The sequence below is a fragment of the Anopheles cruzii genome, chromosome 2 (assembly GCF_943734635.1).
Source record: "Anopheles cruzii chromosome 2, idAnoCruzAS_RS32_06, whole genome shotgun sequence".
NCBI classification, from domain to species: Eukaryota; Metazoa; Arthropoda; class Insecta; order Diptera; family Culicidae; genus Anopheles; species Anopheles cruzii.
The window spans coordinates 50461892-50480527 of NC_069144.1; the positions used below are offsets into that span (position 1 = coordinate 50461892).

General features: G+C 48.1%; 1 protein-coding gene across 1 annotated transcript; it reads left to right on the forward strand.

Moving 5' to 3' along the window:
• The first annotated feature begins 2813 nt into the window (after window positions 1–2813).
• On the forward strand, window positions 2814–11345 carry LOC128266901 (la-related protein 1). The gene is made up of 10 exons (XM_053003690.1): window positions 2814–3812; window positions 3893–4127; window positions 4205–4311; window positions 4422–4537; window positions 4895–5767; window positions 6303–8073; window positions 8146–8881; window positions 8976–9354; window positions 9426–9952; window positions 10270–11345. Exons 1-9 carry the CDS (start codon window positions 2814–2816, stop codon window positions 9895–9897), a joined length of 5688 nt encoding a protein of 1895 aa, XP_052859650.1. The 3' UTR covers window positions 9898–9952; window positions 10270–11345.
• Window positions 11346–18636: the final 7291 nt, after the last annotated feature.

The window sequence follows — 18636 nt, forward strand, 5'->3', positions numbered from 1 at the left end:
TGCAAAAGCAAATCTTCACATCGCTGCACACACACACTTTTCACACCCTTTGCACGGAATCGCAATTATGAGTCCTGCAACAGAATCGGTCTAAGTACCACCGTGACCGTGGTGAACGCGATTAACCCGTGAATAAGTATGGCCACAGAACAAAAACAGCTGATATCACAATTTCGGTGAGAAAATCAAAACAAATATCCATCCACACACACACTGACACACGTTTGACAGCTGAGGATCGTTTTTACATCGAAGCCGCCTTATAGCCGCCGTCTTTTATTGCACGATAATCGATGAAAATTCAAAGCAAGCAAAAAACATTTCTTATTTTAATGCTCCGACTCCCTTTGGAAAGTGTGCTTTATTGACTAAATCGTTCGTTTTACCCTTTAAACGCGACAATACACCCACGGGCACAGCATAATGTTAGAACGCCGGAGTCGCTTCCGCAACAGAGCGCCATCGCCATCTACCGGCAAACGATGATTCTCGAGAAACGATGAAACGGTAGCTCGAGTTTCGGCTCCAGGTCGTGCGCGTTTGACAGCTACTTTAACCTTAAAAAAATCATCGGACTGAGCCGCACGAAAACGTGGTTTTGCGAAGGAAACAAAATATTTATCGGTGTTAAAACGTGTGCGAATCCAACTGACGAACTAAAAACCGGCACACGGTACAACACCACCGGTCGCATCCTGCACCGGATATGGAAAACGCAGCATCGGTTTAGCCTGGCTGGCGAGTGCGAAAATTATTCATCCCCCGTTTCAGTGCGGTAAGCGGACAGAACCGAGCGGCAGTGCCATTTGGTGTGTGCTGCACACACACACGGTGTGCGTGGCGCAGGACAGGGACGACGAAGGACAAAAAACGGTCGAAACCCGGTGTAGCTGGTCCCGTCCGCGAAGGTGGCCATTTGGTGGCCAACATCGGGGATCCTAGCGGCGCCCGTTGCGACAGGCCATTGGTTGTGTATGTGTGTGCGTGTGCATGTGTATTTGATAGAGACAAGTGACAGAATACCGGAGACACGTGAAAAGAAATAATCAAATATCCTCTTCGTCACAGGGCCGCATTTCCGTGCAGTCAGTCCAGCGAGTGAACGGAAGTCGCTTGCGTGCTTGGTTCTCACCGGTAGTCCTGCTCCTTGCACGTGTGCCGGTCGCAGTGCCATCGTCTTTGGTGAAGGAAGCGTCACAGAGGCTCCTCCGGGGAAGAATTGTGTGGCGAGTGCGTGGAGAACCGAAGGACGAAGAAGAAAATAGAACTCTGGCCCTCTGGGGCCAAACAGGAGGTGCCGTGTCGAACAGGGGCGCCGCGGTAGAGTCCCGAGACACTGCCTCTGTATAGCATACACACATTATGTCATCACGTTGAACGACCGAGTGTAGAGTGTAATTTTTTTCCTGGCGTTGTGGTTATTTTTCACCGATCCCCCTTTTAGTTTGCGCGATCGGCTCCGCTCCGCTTGGTGTGTGGAAAGCAGTCAAACGCAGTGATCGGCGGAGCTGCGAGGACATTTTTTCCCATCATTTCGTTGCGTTTCATCCTTTTCGCTGCATCTGCGCCTGGGTTTCATTTTCTTCTTCGCACACGCCCCGGAAAGGTGCGATGATGTGTTGATTGCGCTTGAAATAAAGTCGAAAAATGTGTGCTTTCGAATTTTGATGCATGCAAGAACCACCGAGGGGCGCCTACTTGTGAGCGTACGTGTTCGTGCGTGCATGCGTGTGTGTGTGTGTGCTTGCCACACGAGGTGTGCTGTAAGTAATCGAAAACTGCTCTCGTTCTGTCGCATGGCAGACACACCCGGCGGCGGTACACGGGATCTTGGTCGCTGGTGAACCGAAAATCATTGGCCGTTTCACTCTCGCCCCCTGTGCGTAGAGCCGCGCGCGGTGGTCGGTCGGTGCCGAACAAAGTGTTACTCTCTCTCGCGCACACGCGACAACCGCTGCCCAACGAGCAGGAACACCGTATGTGACCAGTGCGCGCACGGAACGGAAGCGAAACGGATCAACACACGCGGTGGCAGCGGCAGCAGCAGCAGAGCACCGGTACCATGGAGCGCTACGGTCGATAAGATGTGTGCGATAGAGCAGTGTGACAGATAGCGCGGTGCGTGCGTGAGCGAGGTGTGTATGCTTGTACCTGGGTGTGTGTGTGTGTTGAGCCGAAATTCGACGACGTCCGTCGCGTTGTCATTTTGCCAAATTCAGCGGCAATCAGCACCATCATCGTCATCATCATCACCAGCATCATTGTCGGGGCTGATCTGACAGATCGCAGTGCGCTGTGACAACACACAGCGTGCTTGGTTGTTGTCTCTCCGGGTTCGGTGCCTCGTCCCCACGTGTTTGTTGGTGGCCAAGCAAAGCTTACTCGAGTGCAGTGAATTCTTTATAAAACAAAAGAAACACTTGACTAGACCGGTATGTTAAGATGTTTAAAGAAATAAATTCATAATGGTCTGTAGTGTGGTGTCATTGTGATAGCCAATCATTGTTTCGATCCTTTTTGCTGAATGTTTTTGTTTGTACGTCAGCGTTCGGTACGACGACGACGGTGAGCAGGCGAACCCGAGGACCGCGGGTGTATGTGTGATTGTGTGTGTGTGTGAAGGGAAAACATTAGTTTCGTCCGATAATACACATCCTTGTGGTTGCGACTCTGCATGCGGCGGCGAAACGACGTTCGCCTACGGAGCACAACCGCACGCCGCACCAGTTACAACCGTTCGTGATTGCTGACTGTGCGGTGCGAAAGCTTCTATCGAAGGCCTCTCGGGGGCAGACAACAGGCGGCCCTCCACTATGGCTTCGGTACAGGTGTCCGACGGCACCGGCGCGCCCAGTAACACTGGCCAGAATAATAACAATAATTACAACACGTCCAGCTCTTCCTACGCCAATGTACTGTTAAACATGAAGGAACAGGGCAAGGAGGCCTCGCAGCAGCAGCAAGCCGACAGCAACAAAGAAAACATAGGTGGCGAGTCAGTGAAAGTCGGCGGTAAAAGTAAACCGGCAACCACCGGTGCATCGGCTACTGCGATCAAGGATTCCACCACCAGCAGCATGTTCAGCAGCACATCAACAGCGCCGACGACGACGTCGGCCGGTGGAGCTGATGGCACCAAAGAGACGCACAAGGCTCCCGAAGCCCAAAGCTGGGCCGACGACCTTGAGGATGATGCCAACTTTGTTCCCGTCGTGTCGCATCACAAACGTGATCGTAAAGCTAAAGCTGCCGCAGCAGCAGCGGCCGCCGCTGCTGCCGCCGCTGCTGCTGCTGCTGGCCACAGCAGCGGCGGGTCCTGTAGATCGGTGGTCGTAGAGAAATCATCCAGCGGCGGCGTCGCCTCCTCTGGTGGCAATGGTAGAGGGTCCGGTCGTCGCTTTCCTGGCACCGGGTCTCAGCAGCAGCATCAGCAGCAGCAGCTTCAGAATAAAGGTGTAAAGACCAACGAGAGAGTCACAGAGAGCGGTCAACAGCAGCAGCAGTCATATACGGGGGCCGCCGCCGCGACCGCCGGTACCGGCGGTGGTTCATATAAGAAGGATAACAACAAACGTAAATCTAGTGACCGAAGTCGTGCTCATGCGAACACGGTAGACCAAGCGGCCAAGGACGAAAAGGCGTTGGCGGCGGAAGGAGCGGACGGTGGTGTTAGTAAACAACAGCACGCCGCCGCAACCAACAGTGGGGCCGTTGTCGCTGCATCGGCCTCTCCGTCGGACGATGAAGAGCGTACGAAGGAGGAGTCGAAAAAGTTTATCGAAGCGCCACTACCCAAGGTGAACGCATGGAAGGTACGGTTTGTTGGACAAACTAAATGTTAATTGAAAAAGTGTAGACTTTAAATATGTTTATCGCATTGGTTATTTTGTAGGTAACGCCAACTGTGGAACCAGCACCTATTCCGTTGAATGAAACACGGCCACATGCTAAGTCAAACCCATCGAACGCCAAACCATCAGCAGCTGCTGCGTCTGTGGGGAGCGGTGCTGCTGCAGTCACTGTCAACACAGCTTCACACGCTTCGATTCCGGCGGACGGCGAGAAATCTGGTTTCGGTGCCACGGTTGGCACCGAAAAAAGCAAGCAACAGGGCGGCAAGTCTCATGGTAAATATGGTTATATTCCTGCCAAACATTGGGGGTTCCTATCTAATGCTTTCCTATCGCTCAACTCGCTTCCCCAGGAAATGGTAACAACAAAACTGTTTCAATCGATCCAAACGTCAAGTCGGTGGCCGTGTCGGTACCAACCGGTGGTGGCCGTTCTGATAAAAAACGCTCCAATGCGAAGGTAAGTGACACTAGAAGCCCTGCGGGTTTCGTGTTTTTGAAAGTTTATGTATAACGCAGTAATTTGATTGTTGTCTATCTCGCCATTTGTTTGCCTCCTTTTCGATTAAGCAGTCAACGAATTTCACGGCCAACAGTGGAGAATGGCCCTCGCTGGGCGAGAGAAGAGCGGCCAACGAGGGGTCGAAAAAACCAAACGAACCGACGGTACAACAACAACTGCCGATGCAAGCGACCGGAACACGTGATCATAATCTTAGTGCGAAAGCGGGTGGAAATGGAGACAAACCCACCGACGTGGCCGTGGGTTCTTCTCAGTCACCAAAAAAGCAAAGTAACAGTGCTGCCCCCGAGCTCTGCAGCAGTACGACTACTTCCCCCCCGGGAACTGAAGACAATTCCAGCTCGCAGCACATACATCAGCGTACGGAAGAAAGTAATCCTCGCGCCGCCGCTGCTCCTGTAGCCAGCAGCAGTGGGGCTGAGACCGATACAACCAAGAAGGCCCCCCCTGCGGCTGTGGCGCCGCCTGTGGTGGAATCGAAATCAAAGACTGCAATTAATGCGCCATTGTCGTGCGGTAGTGCTCCTGCTCCTGCTGCTGGTAGTGATAATCCAGCCACGGGCAATGTGTTCAAGTCAACTGCCGGTGGAGATTCCGATTTGAGTGGCCCTTCCCACCACCCACCGGCAGCACAGCATAGTCGTCCACCACACAGTGGAGCTCGTGGAGCGTTAGCGACCGGCACCGGGGAGGAACTAAACGGTAGTGCGGCGGGAGCACAAACAAACCGCAAAGGCCCCAAACCGAAATGGGTACCGCTGGAAATTGAGTTGCCAAAATCGCGTGTCAGACGAGAGCGAACGCCCAGGCATCGGCCATTTGAAGAGAATGGGCCGACCGGATGGCGCCAAGAGGCTCCAGCGCACTCTCATCAGCAACCGCAGCCTCAGCAGCAGCAGCAGCAGCAGCAGCCGCAGCAACATCAGCCGCAGCAACATCAGCAGCCGCAGCAACATCCGCTTCCGACGCGTGGTGCAGCGGGTCTGGCGAATCGTGTCAATAACCGGATAAGATCGGCACGCGGCGGTGGCCCTCCGCCGACCTATCGTGGACGAGGCAGCGGGCGAATTTCACGTGGTGGCGCAATCGGTGGATACAGACGGGGTGTTCCGGTGCGTTCCGGTGGCGGTATGGGTGGTCGATTGTTGGGTGACCGCGTCTTATCGGTGGCTGGAGGGGGCGGCGTCGGCGGAGGCGGTGTGGCTGTCGTTGTTGGTGCCGAAAATGGTGCCGGGCTGGAGTGCGGATTTCAGGATTTCGGTGCGATGAACACCAAAATCGGATCCGACCAAGCAGCGTTTATCATGCCTTACCTGAGCACGTTCTACTACAATGGTTCGCCGTTGATCGGAATGGACCAGCTGAGTATCAAGGAGTGTATAAAGACCCAGATGTAAGTGTTAAACCATTTCTTGCGCATGTTCTTAGAATTTACAGCGCGTACCTTTACCAACCACTGGCACGATAAACAATTGCATTGATAATGATGCTGTAGAAGAGCTGTCATCGACGGCGACCAGTCTACTGCGATGACAGGAAACTATTTGTTAATTACACAGTATTTTTTGCAAAATGCAGCCATATTCCAGACATCTATATATAAAATGCAACCAATGCAGGATATTCCCCTGATCGGTTACCGTGTGACTATTTCCTATTCCCTAAGCTCAAATTGGCTATGAAAGGATCCTTTTATTACATTATTCCAGCTATTCAGGCGGGTACTGTGTTACTCATGTCATGTCATGTCTCGATTGTATATTAAAAAAATAAGTTTTCGTTATTCAAATGACATACTGTGTAGATGTAGAAGTTATAATTATTGTATCATCTCGTGACTGTGTCCTCAGAGGCGATTCATAAATAGAAAAAAGTGCACTTTTTGGTTGATTTTTAACAATGGCTACTACGATGGTTTTTGCTTGCAGAGAATATTACTTCAGCGAAGATAATCTGAACCGAGATTTCTACCTAAGGCGAAAGATGGACAGCGAAGGGTTTCTTCCGGTGACACTGATCGCCTCATTCCACCGGATACAGGCACTGACGGCAGACATCAGTATCATTATCGAAGCAATCAAGGAATCGGATAAGTTGGAGCTTGTGGAGGACTATAAAGTGCGCACAAGCACCGAACCGACCAAGTGGCCTATCGATCCAGCGATCACGCTCGTGAATGGTGGTTTCGGATTCAATGCCACGAAACACCCACTAGACCATCAGCAGCAAGATACACTGAAGCCACCAGCACAGCCACAGGATGCAAACGAAACACATTCGGAAAAGCAGCAGCAGCAGCAGCCTGCTCAGCAACCGAAAGGGCAGCAACCACAGGCGGATACGTTGACCGTTAAAACTGCTACCAACAAAGCGACTTCTCTCAACACAGGCAACACCGGTAGTGAGGCTACCGCGACGGATACCGTTCCCCGTATGCAGATGGTATCGAAAATTCTGTCTAGCATCCCGCCGCCCCCATTGCCGCGCAATATACGCAATCCCATCGCCAAGCCCGTGAAAGCCGTTCCGCTAATGATCCCAACCGTAAACGTGGCACCGATGGTACAACCGTGCTCGGTGAAAGAGGTGGTCACCAAGCTGGCAAAGAAGCCCGCCAACGAAACACCCATCGCTGTTACGTCCGTCGGTGTCGGTAGCGGCGAGGAGAATCTGAACCCCTACGTTGCGGAGTTTGTTCCGGCATCGGCCAGTGCAGCGAACGCGACGGCATTGGCAAAAAATAAGGAGCGTTCGGGAAACGCCAAAAAGAGCGGTGAGCAACCGGCCGTGAAGAAGGGCGCCGAAAAAGCGGCAGGAAAAACGGTTGAATCGAAAGGAGGAAAGGAGCAGAGCGCCGGCGGTGGCAACCCCAAGCCTAGCGCTGGCAATAGCGGGGCTTCTGCTGGCGAAACTGCGGCTGCCGAAAGCACGGAAGAAGCCGATAAAGACCAGCAGCAGCAGCAGCAGCAGCCGCATGAGGCAGCTTTGTGGAAGGAGGTCAAGAGACGATCGCGATCGGCACAACCGCATCAGCAGCAGCAGCAGCAATCGCAGCAACCGCAGACTAAACATAGCAGCGGTGCTGTGAGCAGTGACTTAGCAGGCGGTGAAAGTAAATCGACCACCAACAAGCAGCCAAAGAAAGGCGGAGCACAGGGTGGGGCATCGGTGGTCGCGGCGGCGGTGGCCGGATCAGCTCAACCAGAGCCGGCCGGCGACAACGCAACGGCGGAGAACGCTGGTGGCAGCGGGGAAAAAACTCAACTGGGAGTCACGGTGCCGTCCTCCGAGGAGCGAGAAGAATTAGACTTCCAGTTCGATGAAGAACTTGACATACCACGGGGCTGTGGTGGGCGCGTTAATCACTTTACCGACAATTGGTCCGATGACGAGGACGAGTCGGACTACGAGATACCGGATACCGAAATCAATAAGCTGCTCATCGTGACACAGGTTACCGCGGCCCATCGTGCACCGAAGCACGATGGGTACGATCGTACCGGTGACTTTACGACACGCACCAAAATCACCCAAGATCTCGAGCGTATCATCAACGACGGACTGCACAACTACGAGGAGGATCTGTTGACGACCGATACGGGACGGCGTGGAGGGGTCGGTGGGCACCGCTCGTACCGTTCGGTCAATCTGATAACGCAGGAAGAGTTCGACAAGATCGTACCGAAGCTGACGGCAAAGGCGGGTAGCCAGGAGCAGCAGCAGCAGCAGGAGATGGCGGCGGCGGCATCGCCCCCTTCATCAACCCTGCAGGACGTGCCGGAGCCGGCACCGGCGGTAGCGGGGCTTGTTACGCCGCCGCCACCGCCACCGGCACCACCGTCCACCTTCGTGGACACGGAGCATCGGCTGGGGCTGGAGTCGGGCCTGTTGTCGGGGCTGGATGTGAGTGACCTGAACGCGAGCACGGCTTCGGCCAGCAACCGGCATAAGGCGCGCTTTTTCGCCGTCAACAAGGATGACTTTGTGGATCCGATAACGCCGCGCAAGCGCAAGACTCGCCACCTGAACAATCCGCCCGTCGAGAGCCACGTCGGCTGGGTGCTGGACGCCGTGGAGCACCGACCGCGCACGACGAGCATCGGCAGCTCGGCCGGCACCAGCCCGACGGCCTCGAGCTACGGGTCGCTGCCGCACAGTTTGCCCGTCTTCCAGCACCCGTCGCACGCGCTGCTGAAGGAGAACGGATTCACGCAGCAAGTGTACCACAAGTACCACAGCCGGTGCCTGAAGGAGCGCAAGCGCATGGGCCCCGGCCAGTCGCAGGAGATGAACACGCTGTTCCGCTTCTGGTCGTTCTTTTTGCGCGAAAACTTCAACAAAAACATGTACAACGAGTTCCGCCAGCTGGCCATCGACGACGCGTCGTCCGGCTTCCGGTACGGGTTGGAGTGTCTGTTTCGGTTCTACTCGTACGGGTTGGAGAAAAAGTTCCGCCCGCAGCTGTACGAAGACTTTCAGCAGGAAACGATGGTTGACTACGAAAATGGTACGTTATTCCATCATGTGGGGGGGTCATTGCTCACTTCGTCTCGTTTCCTAATCCCGGTGGCGTTCGGTGTTCCTTCCAACCCCCCTTCCAGGACAACTGTATGGCTTGGAGAAGTTCTGGGCATTTCAAAAGTACTACAAAAATGCTGCCAAACTGACGGTCGACGGCAAGCTGAAGGAGTTTTTGGCCAAGTTCAAGTCGATCGAGGACTTCCGCGTGCTGGAACCCCAAATCAACGAAATGCTGGAGGGCGTGGGCAACCTTAAATCGCGCCCCGCCAAACGCCGACCACGCAGCGTTTCGGAGAGTGAAGGTGTCGCGGTGGTGGTAGGCTCGGCGCCTGGTCCATCGTACGCCAGTAGTGGTAGTGGGTATTCGACGGCGCCAGGCACCGGCATCCGTCGCATAGCAGTGGCGGGTCCATCGGGGTACAACAACCCTGTCAATGCTAACTACGGAAACCGCAAACGGTAAGTCCTTCAAGGAGCTTGGGGACGCGTACCGTACAGTGTTTACATACGTCTTTTTCCCTTCCGAACAGATGCGATTCAACGGGGAACAAAACGGTAGAAGTTTCTAACCGGTTGCGCACTAGAACGGGTTCGTTCGGTGACACGACCCAGGGGCCGCGACGTCGCAGTGGTTCGGCCGGCAATCGGATTGTTCGGGCATACACCAATACCGGCTCCAGCCAACGTTCACTGGTGGCCAGTGGTGGCAACGTTGGTACACACGTTGCCGGTGGCAGCGGCAGCACCAGCGGCACAGGAGGTACACACAGTAAACACCACTACTCAGCAGCTGCTGGTGGTGGCAGTAAGCTGAAACCGGCACTATCTTACAAAACGGCAGTTCAAAGTAACCATAGCAACCAATCAGCAGCAGCAGCAGCAGGAAATAGTGGTCAAAGTCCCGTCAACCAACCCAGTGACAGTAATGTGAAAGATCGTGGCCCCAGTAAGAGTGGTGGGGCACCGGGGGAACAGAAACAATCCACGTCCAGTTCGAAATAGCAGCGGTGACAGGAAGCATGCTAAAGGATATTAAATGTCTCCGTGTGTCGTCAAGGTAAGGTGCTGCTTTGCTGTTTCGATGTCGTAAAGGCGCAGATAGAAGCTGATGAACGTGAAATCTTAAAAAGAAACCCTTTCGATATGAAGCAGAAAAGCCGAATTTAGCCGAAAATGCAAACGTGCTGTTGCGCCGTACACAGATGATGATTTATTCCCCGTCACTTTAGACATGGCCGCTTCTGTTTGCACATTATCAATGTGCGCCGACCACGCCGACGATGGCGACTGGGGGGGACAGCATAAGGAAGGGCGCGTAAGCACGCAATCACTTACTTTTGTATCGTTTTTTTTTTTCTTCAAATTGTTTATTAGGATGTTTCTAACTTATAAAGGCAAAACACGGCGCTACATGGCACACGCAAATAAAAGCAAAAAGGGCCGAATGTTATGCCTCCGTGGTGTGTTGCTAAGCTTCGGAAACAATACGACACCGCCATTCGAACATGGGTCACCCCTTCAGTTGTACAGCTTTCCCAATGCCTACTTCGCTGACTACTACCGACGGGGTGGGCACAGTGTGCGTTGTGTTAATGATCGTACAGGCATTAGGATTCAGCAAAACTAATGGCTCCAAAACAATGTTCACGGGGCGTGTTAATGTGCTCTTGAAAACTGATGTTTTCTTTGGTTTATCTTTGATGTTCTGCTCACTGCCTTCACGTGTAAACATTAGTGTGAAATGTGAACAACAAAAAACAAAACAACCAATAGATTCCTAGTATGTGCGCCAGATGATCTGCGACCGCAGAAACCTGACTATTGCGAACCACTACGGAATGCAGACGCTACTAGAGCGTTGCACGGCGGGGGAACCGTTAGTGTTCCTTTTGCTGGCCTCTGTGCGGGATTGTCCCGTTATGCGGCCACATAAATGGACAGTTTTCTGTTACAAGCTAATTGATTTGTTTCATTCAGGATTTTTTCGTCGTTGTAAGCTTAATTTTATATCTTTATTCTTTTTTGTGGGATTATTGAATTTAATGTTCGATAAACGAAGTTACTAGACGCATAAGGAACGACACACTACTAAGCGATGAAATACGCACCCTCTTAGGGTATAAGCGCAAAATAATACTAGAATAATAATAAAAAAACAGAAAAATTACAAAAAAAGTGTAAAACATAAAAGGAGGCAAAGTGGATAAATGTACGCGAAACAAAAAAATATGTCGAAAAAATCGTTGCTAGCCGCGCAGAAGTTAGAAATGATCAAGAGAGAGAGAGAGATGGAGAGAACGTCAGGTTATAAACGAAACAATTGCAGCATCGCAATTAATCAAACCTATACACATGGAACTTTTGTAAATACTATCCTTTATATCAACCAGTTTACATAAAAATAATCTGTAAGACGATTTTCGGGCGAGTTTCAATGTTTCTGAATTTGTTTGGCCACCGCATTTTTTGGGCTGAAATGATGACACAGAAAGCGAACGAGAGAGAGAGAGAGAGAGAGAGAGAGAGAGAGTAGTTTGAGTGAAGCGAAATTTGCAAATTGCTGCAAATAAAAAGTCACGTTTTACAAAAACATTGTTTACTTACTCTACTTGGATGTACCGTGCTAAGAATCAGCGGAACACGTCATTTTCTACTGCCCGCAGTTCCGGTGCATCGAAGGCGGCGGAAGATACGCGGTACAACGGTGCACTGTGGTTCTCGTTTTAGGCGCCCCTTCGCTCAACCTGCGAATTGCATCCACGACCTGGATTCCCCTTCCTGGAGCCACTGACGGTCCATAGACACCTTCCGTGTCCATGGATAGTCTTGTTAGGCTTACGGGTTCCAGGAGTTTACGCAATTTGTGGAGTTTCTAACATGAACGTCCAAACCATTCCGGAAACAATCACGGACCATGAATATTGTTAAAAGTACTGACTATCGTACTTTCATCGTCGAGGTTCGGGACATCTTTGTTGAAACAGAGGTTTGCATTGTGCTATTGAAACTTTTGTCGTGGTTAGTCATGCAATGGGTCAGTAATGAGTAGCGACAAATTTACATCATTTGAAGCTTGGAATTTTGCTACCACATCTCTCTCCTCTTGTTGAACATATGCTGATATTTATAGTTTTCATGCCATTTCAGTGCATTTGGTGCACACGTCGGAAGGCGATATTGCTAACATTTTCGAGGGTGGCTAGGTTTCATCACTAGGCCCCAAATATTATGTTGGTTAATATGCAACTTTCTTCTAGCATTGTGTGTCCATTGCACCGTTCAATGCCGTGTTCGAGACGCTGCCTGAATGTATAGCACCGCCGTAAATCATCAAACATTGCACCAAGACAGGTAATCAATCGATCAAAACATGTCTTCTAAACTTTATCGCATGGCACTTACCTGTTAGCTTCTGTAGTTTTCATGCTGGAGCGTAAAAAAGTATCATCTTAAAATGATGCAAAAACAGACACACTCTTCTCTTATTTGATAATCATCTTGTTTTATTGATATCATCCTTGTCAATACAACTTTCATTAGGTTTAAGTTTGATTTGTTGTTGATTTTCTTCTTGATTCATGGTTTGCTTTCTTGTCGTTCCACACTCTTTATGCTTCTTTTTTCTCTGGCAACATTATTTTATGATTTTGTTTTTCGTTCTCCTTTTGTTTGGGGGTGCGCTTGGTACAACGCGTTTTGCTCACTTTCGTTTGCTGCTACTGGTGTGCGATGTGACGCCCCCTTCGTTCGTTCGTTTACGATTAATATCATATTTGTAAAATAATAGATTCAAACATTGGTTTGGTATATACTTTTCACTCTCTTTTTATTTGTTTCTCATTTGTTGTGTGTATTTTTGTTGTGGTTGTTGTTGTTGCTGTCGTTACCTTTGCAGCGTAAATGCCCGTGTGCGTCTTGAAATGCTTACTTATTGAACATTCTTGGCCTTTACTAACCTGTGGCACATGTCCAACAAACCAAACATTTCCTATGGCGCGCACTACAACATGATGATGATGTATTGCTTTGGCGTGGTAGCTTGATTTCACCCGGTCAAACGAACACGACGAATGTTGAACATACGCAAACAGGAACTTATAGGACCATACCGCCGAGCTCTAAATTCGTGAGATTTTGCGATTGAAACTAACTATTCTCAACATGACCCCCGACATGGAGCGCAAAGGCTTCCACAAATTCCACAAAAAGCACGAGACATTCCTTCAAAAGTGTATCACGCCGCCTACTTCAATTGTTGGATTCGCTGTAACTCGCGACAGTTGATTAAACTAAAATTTGCCTATCAAGTGTGCAAAATACGTTCCCTACATAAATACGTTTACTTGTAAATTTAAATTTAACAGAAACCGCATCGAACGGCGGCTTTGAAATAAATCGGTTTCTAAATTCATTCGCGCCCCAAACTCTCTCGTGCTCGCTTAATCCCGTTTGGCGACCCGTAGGAGTTGGCGAGGCTTGCTCGGTACGAAAAAACCAGACTACTTGGATAATGTTCAACTATTCCGTGTTGGCTCGTTGGCTCGGGGAATACTATGCTATTTTTTTTTTATTGAAAACACCCTTTCCAATCTACCGCGCTGACGTTTGAAACTTTTGTCAATGTTTAGTTCTTCAGTTTTTAGTGTTTGTGTTTTTATATACGTGCTTCTACATCTATAATGTGCTAACATTGTGTTTATCTTGTCTGAACGCATGTTTGCGACCGCAGGGGATTGGTTTGAAGATAGTGATTGCGTTGTTGTTTTATTTATTCATAATATTGGTTTATTGGGTTTCTATCTTCGCCTGGTTTTTAGTATTTCCTCCTTCACGATAGCAGCGCGCCTTGTATAATGTGCTCTTGATGTGTGGTGACACTCGCTGAGCACCAAAAAGTCTCGTTCTAAGAAAGGAAACTCAAGTTGAATCACCACAATGCTCCACTCCGGCGGCGGTTACGCGTTTTCTTTCTTCAGATTGTGTGATGATGTTGATGTTATGCGGTGCGCGGCGACGAATCGCATCGCGACGAAAACCGTTTGACCAGAAAGAAATCCCAGCGGGGCCGGTTTCTCTGTGTTTCTTTGTATGCTTCCTTAAACTCTACATATTTGGGCTGTTTTCGTCTTAAAATAATTGCATGTTTCGCAGCGCACGTGTGCTCCAACAGCAACTTCAGGGAATGGTGAAGTTGATTCGTTTCTTAATGTTGTTGCTTGTTTGCTTTTTAATGCTTACGCTTCAATGTTCTTACGGTGCTAAGGTGTTGCCTGCCTTTACCTAGAGCAGCAAATATGTGTTTTACAAACGGTTCATTGTTTCGTTTCATTTATAAATATAATATGTTTGATTTGTTTTCTTTGTCCACTGTGTTCAGTGTTGTAATGTTGTAATAGTTGTCTGTTTTTGTTGTTTTACTCTTATTTTAATTTTGCTTGTGTTGTGTTTACTTGCAAACGCAGGGTGTGTGCATTCCCCTGTGTAGTTTGCATTATTTATTTTATTAAACGTTTGATTTACTCAATTATATTTGTATTTTTTGCCTTCCAACACGATTCCTGGGGCGCGATACCTGACACCACATATGGGTGCTTCGCCTCGTCCAAACACCGCTCGTACCACCGTTTGTCCAACAGCAAAAAGAGAAGCAAGAACAAACAAACGATGTTTGGAAGCAAACACTTGGCATTCGTCGTTTCATCCAATCAGCAGGCAAACCAATTGTGGATGCATCCTCTCACTCTTCTCGCGCTGTCCACGCGAACCCAAAGCATCTTCTAATAGTAATTTCTACCATAATTGCACATTCTCTCTTAGATGAAGGTTCGCTCGCAGGACGACCGTGCGCTTTGGCGTTCCATTTTATGTTCCATGTTCCGCGATACCGATTTTCTCCTTTGTTCTAAGATCCTCCTGTTTCACTTTTGCACCTTCTCTCTCTCCTTCTCTCTGGTCCTTTCTAAGCTTTCCGAAATTGTCTTAATTTTTCTCTAGTTAACTCAACGCAACAACGAAGTCAAAAACAACCAACTGGCACTCTCTCGCGGGCAGTAGTAGTAGTACACACGCAGCACACTGTGAGTGCTGACTAGCAACGGGAAAATGATGGATGGTTTCCATAGAGATTTCGAACATAAAACAAATCAATCACAGCATATCAGTTCCCCTTATCTCGCTCTGCGCGCGGTTTTTTGCATTCCTTTGGCGCTCGAAGCCAACACCGCCGGAACTAGTAAGGAATTAGTGTGTCAAGTAATCACTGGTAGTGACAATAATTGTCATTAGTTAATACTAGTATAGTGTAATGATAGAAGAGCTAATTGTTAGTAAGTTTTTCGTTTTTAGGTTTGTTGTTGTTGTTGCTGTCAACACATAATTTAGCAGGAGCAACGCTTTGAAAGCCACTTCGCTGCCGTCTCTAGCCCTACCTAACGCCCGTAGAACTGGTAACACAGTTTTTTCTTTGTTTGCTTTTATCGATTGCCTTTTCTTAGGTTTTTCTTCTGTTGAATGTTGATTAAAACGTATTGTATTGGGTGATATTAGTAATCCTCCGCACTGTACTGTCACTATTTGCAACATGTTTCACTTGCGTGCACCTTCTTTACTATCGCTATCTATTTCAACAAAAAAAAAACCCGAAACGAAAACGTCTCTTCACGCGTTCGCTAGTATTCACATTCCTATCGGTCCCACCGCTGTGTGTTTATGTTTCACTCAATCTCGATACACGATCTTGGTTTAAGTCTCTTTCGTCCCCCTGTGACCAGGGTTAGTAGTTTTATAATTGGTTCTGTTCAAGTTCAATCAAACAATGCTACAATACACACTAAAAATAGATTCACTATCTTTGAGAGTACCACCGGGTTTGAGAATTCGAGCTCCTCTCGTTTGCGTGCATCTGTTCGCTTGTGTGTGTGTGTGTGTTGTTGTTGTTGTTGTTGTTGGAGGCTTTGCTGTACGTTGCTTTATTTAAGTTAGTCTATATAAGTTATAGATATAATTTTCTGATTCCTAGCAAATATTTATCTCTTGTGTATGGTTTTGCTAATTCTTATCAAGCTCCTCTCTCCGTCTCTTTCCATCCCCCTCTCTCCCCCTTTCTCTCTTTCTCTCTCTCTCTCTGAGAGCCGCATACCGCATATGACTGTCACCGTCATCACAACCCAAATGTGTTAAATTTTCGTTAAGTTTTCATGTAAACGTTGCTTTATATTTTGTTTTACCATTTGTTTGCTGCATCAAATTAGTCAATTTCGGATTCTCTGGCATTGTGTGCGTGTTTTGCTTTAAAGTGTGTTTATACAGGGTGGTCAAAAACGCGTGCACATTTTGATTTGGTTATAAAACAAAAACGGCTGAATATTTTTCGATGCTTAAACATTTATTTGAAAGGTTGATCATCAAATTTATGTGTGAAAAACAATTTCGCTCAAATGTCCACCACGACTGGCTTCGCAGTACCCTATTCGGTCGACCCAATTTTTGAGCACATTTTCGACTGTCTGTTGTCCTATCTCGGCAATAGCAACTTTAATTTGGGTCTTGAGGTCGTCAATAGTTGCTGGTTTGTTCGCATTACATTTATCTCTCAGCGCTCCCCAAAGATATCAATCCAAATGCGTCAAATCGCAGCTTCTTGGAGGCCAACTCACATCACCATTTCCGCTGAATGTTTGACTTTCGAAGATGCGGCGCAAACAATCGAGCGTGGCTGTCGTTGTAGGGCACGTAGCGCCATCCTGTTGAAGCCAAATGTCGGCTAAGTTCTCAGCATCAATTTCGCCAAAGAAACAATTATCCAAAATTTCTCGGTGGCGTTCGCCATCGACGGTTACGACGGCTCTTTCTTCATTCTTTCATACGGCGGCCGATGGTGCCACTAGACCAAAATCCGCACCGAACAGTCTCTCGTTGTGGGTGCATTGGCTTCTCATGCACGACGTGTGGGTTTTCCGAACCCATAAAAGAACAATTCTGCTTGTTAACATAACCACCGAGGTGGGAATAAGCTTACATGAAATGTGCTTTTCAAATATCGTACAGTTTGAGATTAGACCTACCACTTTGGAAGTAAGTTTTTAATATTTCCCAGCTTTCTTCAAGCGTAAAGCGACCCATTTCGTAAATTTGGAAGTGTCTACTACTAGGTCTATACGTTGAGATGTGAACTGTTGAAAAGATGGCTGTACCTGCCGATTGGGACTTCCTAGTTTTGCTGTTCATTCATCATTACCTTGTTTTGACATCAGGTAAATGATTTCAGGTCGAAAAAAAATGATTTCGGTTTGCAACCCATCATTGAAAGGGTTAAACTATGTCAACTTTTGTGCCTGAAAATGACGGTTTGCGGGGATTTTTATTTTTCTGCTACTCTTGAAGAAAACTGCTTCGGAATCGCACCAAATGCTTGTCGGGACTTGTGTTTGGAAGATCGCAGTGCTTTGAGTGGGTTAAAAAATTTCAAAATGGCGAATTTGACTTAACAAAAAAAAGCGTCGAAGGACTCCAAAAAACGAACTTTCTGATGGGACAGAAAGGTGTGGTGTTTCACAACCTCCTAAAACCTGATGGAAACGTTAATTCCTATCGCTACTGACAACAAATGATCAATTTGAACCCTGCATTGTTCGAAAACGACCAAAAAGCCGTTCCTGTTTTCTGAAATGGAGGCGCCTGGTCGCCCGTGGCCTGAGGCTTCCATGCCCCCAAAAAACAAAACTGTTTCAGGATACTATCAAATCACTTGGATGGGAGCTGCTATCCCTCCCCGCGTTATTCACCAGACTTGGTTCTTTCCGAATATCATTCATTTTCATCGATGGGACACGTATTGGCTGAGCAGCCCTTCGTTTTTCTACGAGAAAGTCGAAAAGGGATGACTAATTAATTTACTTAATAAGTCGAAGTATTCTTTCGTCTGGGAATCCATGATTTAGCAGAGAGATAAGAGAAATGTATAGCTAGCGATGGCACATACTTTGAATAAAATAGAAAACCGCATTAAAATTTTATAAACGTTTTTTGTGTGTTAAAAACAGTTCACATCTCAACGTATAGACCTAGTAAATGTTTACATTTTCCAGAATCAAGTTTGACGTTTTAAACGTCAAATAATGAGTAGTTCAAAATGTGCACGCGTTTTTGACCACCCTGTATGATATATGTGAGGGGTGCTTGCGCGCCGAACTGTTGGGGGCCAGCAGCGGCAGAAACTATTACTAAGAAACTAAACACAAAAAATACCCTCCGATGAAACGCCCTCCTGATTACCTTGGTTTTGTTGTGTTCATATTTCTGCTGCATGTGTGTTCGGTGTTGCCCTTATTAGTTTTGCTTGCTGATTTGCAACTAACCAACTGTCTCATTAAACGCTTCCAACGATTCCAATACCTATCTAACTTCCGCAGTACTCTAAAACGTTGTATGTTGATTTGAGAGTCCTAGTGTGATGAGCTCATCTCGCTTAATTGAATATATCTAAACTTGCTTGTTGTTGTTACTTGGTTGTTGTAGTTGCTCTTGATGTTAGTGTGTTTAGAGGTTAAGGAATTAGTATAGTTAAACTTCAATTCATTGTGGTTGACATGACCGTTAGAGTTAGAGTACCGGTTTGCCAGCAGCACTTCCGTTGCCAGATCTCTCGGTACCTCTCGTCGGGGGTCCATGAGTGTTTTTGCTGTGCTTGCCGCCGGCTTGTTGTCACTGTTTTTTAGTTTTCTTGTCTTTAGTATAGAAAGA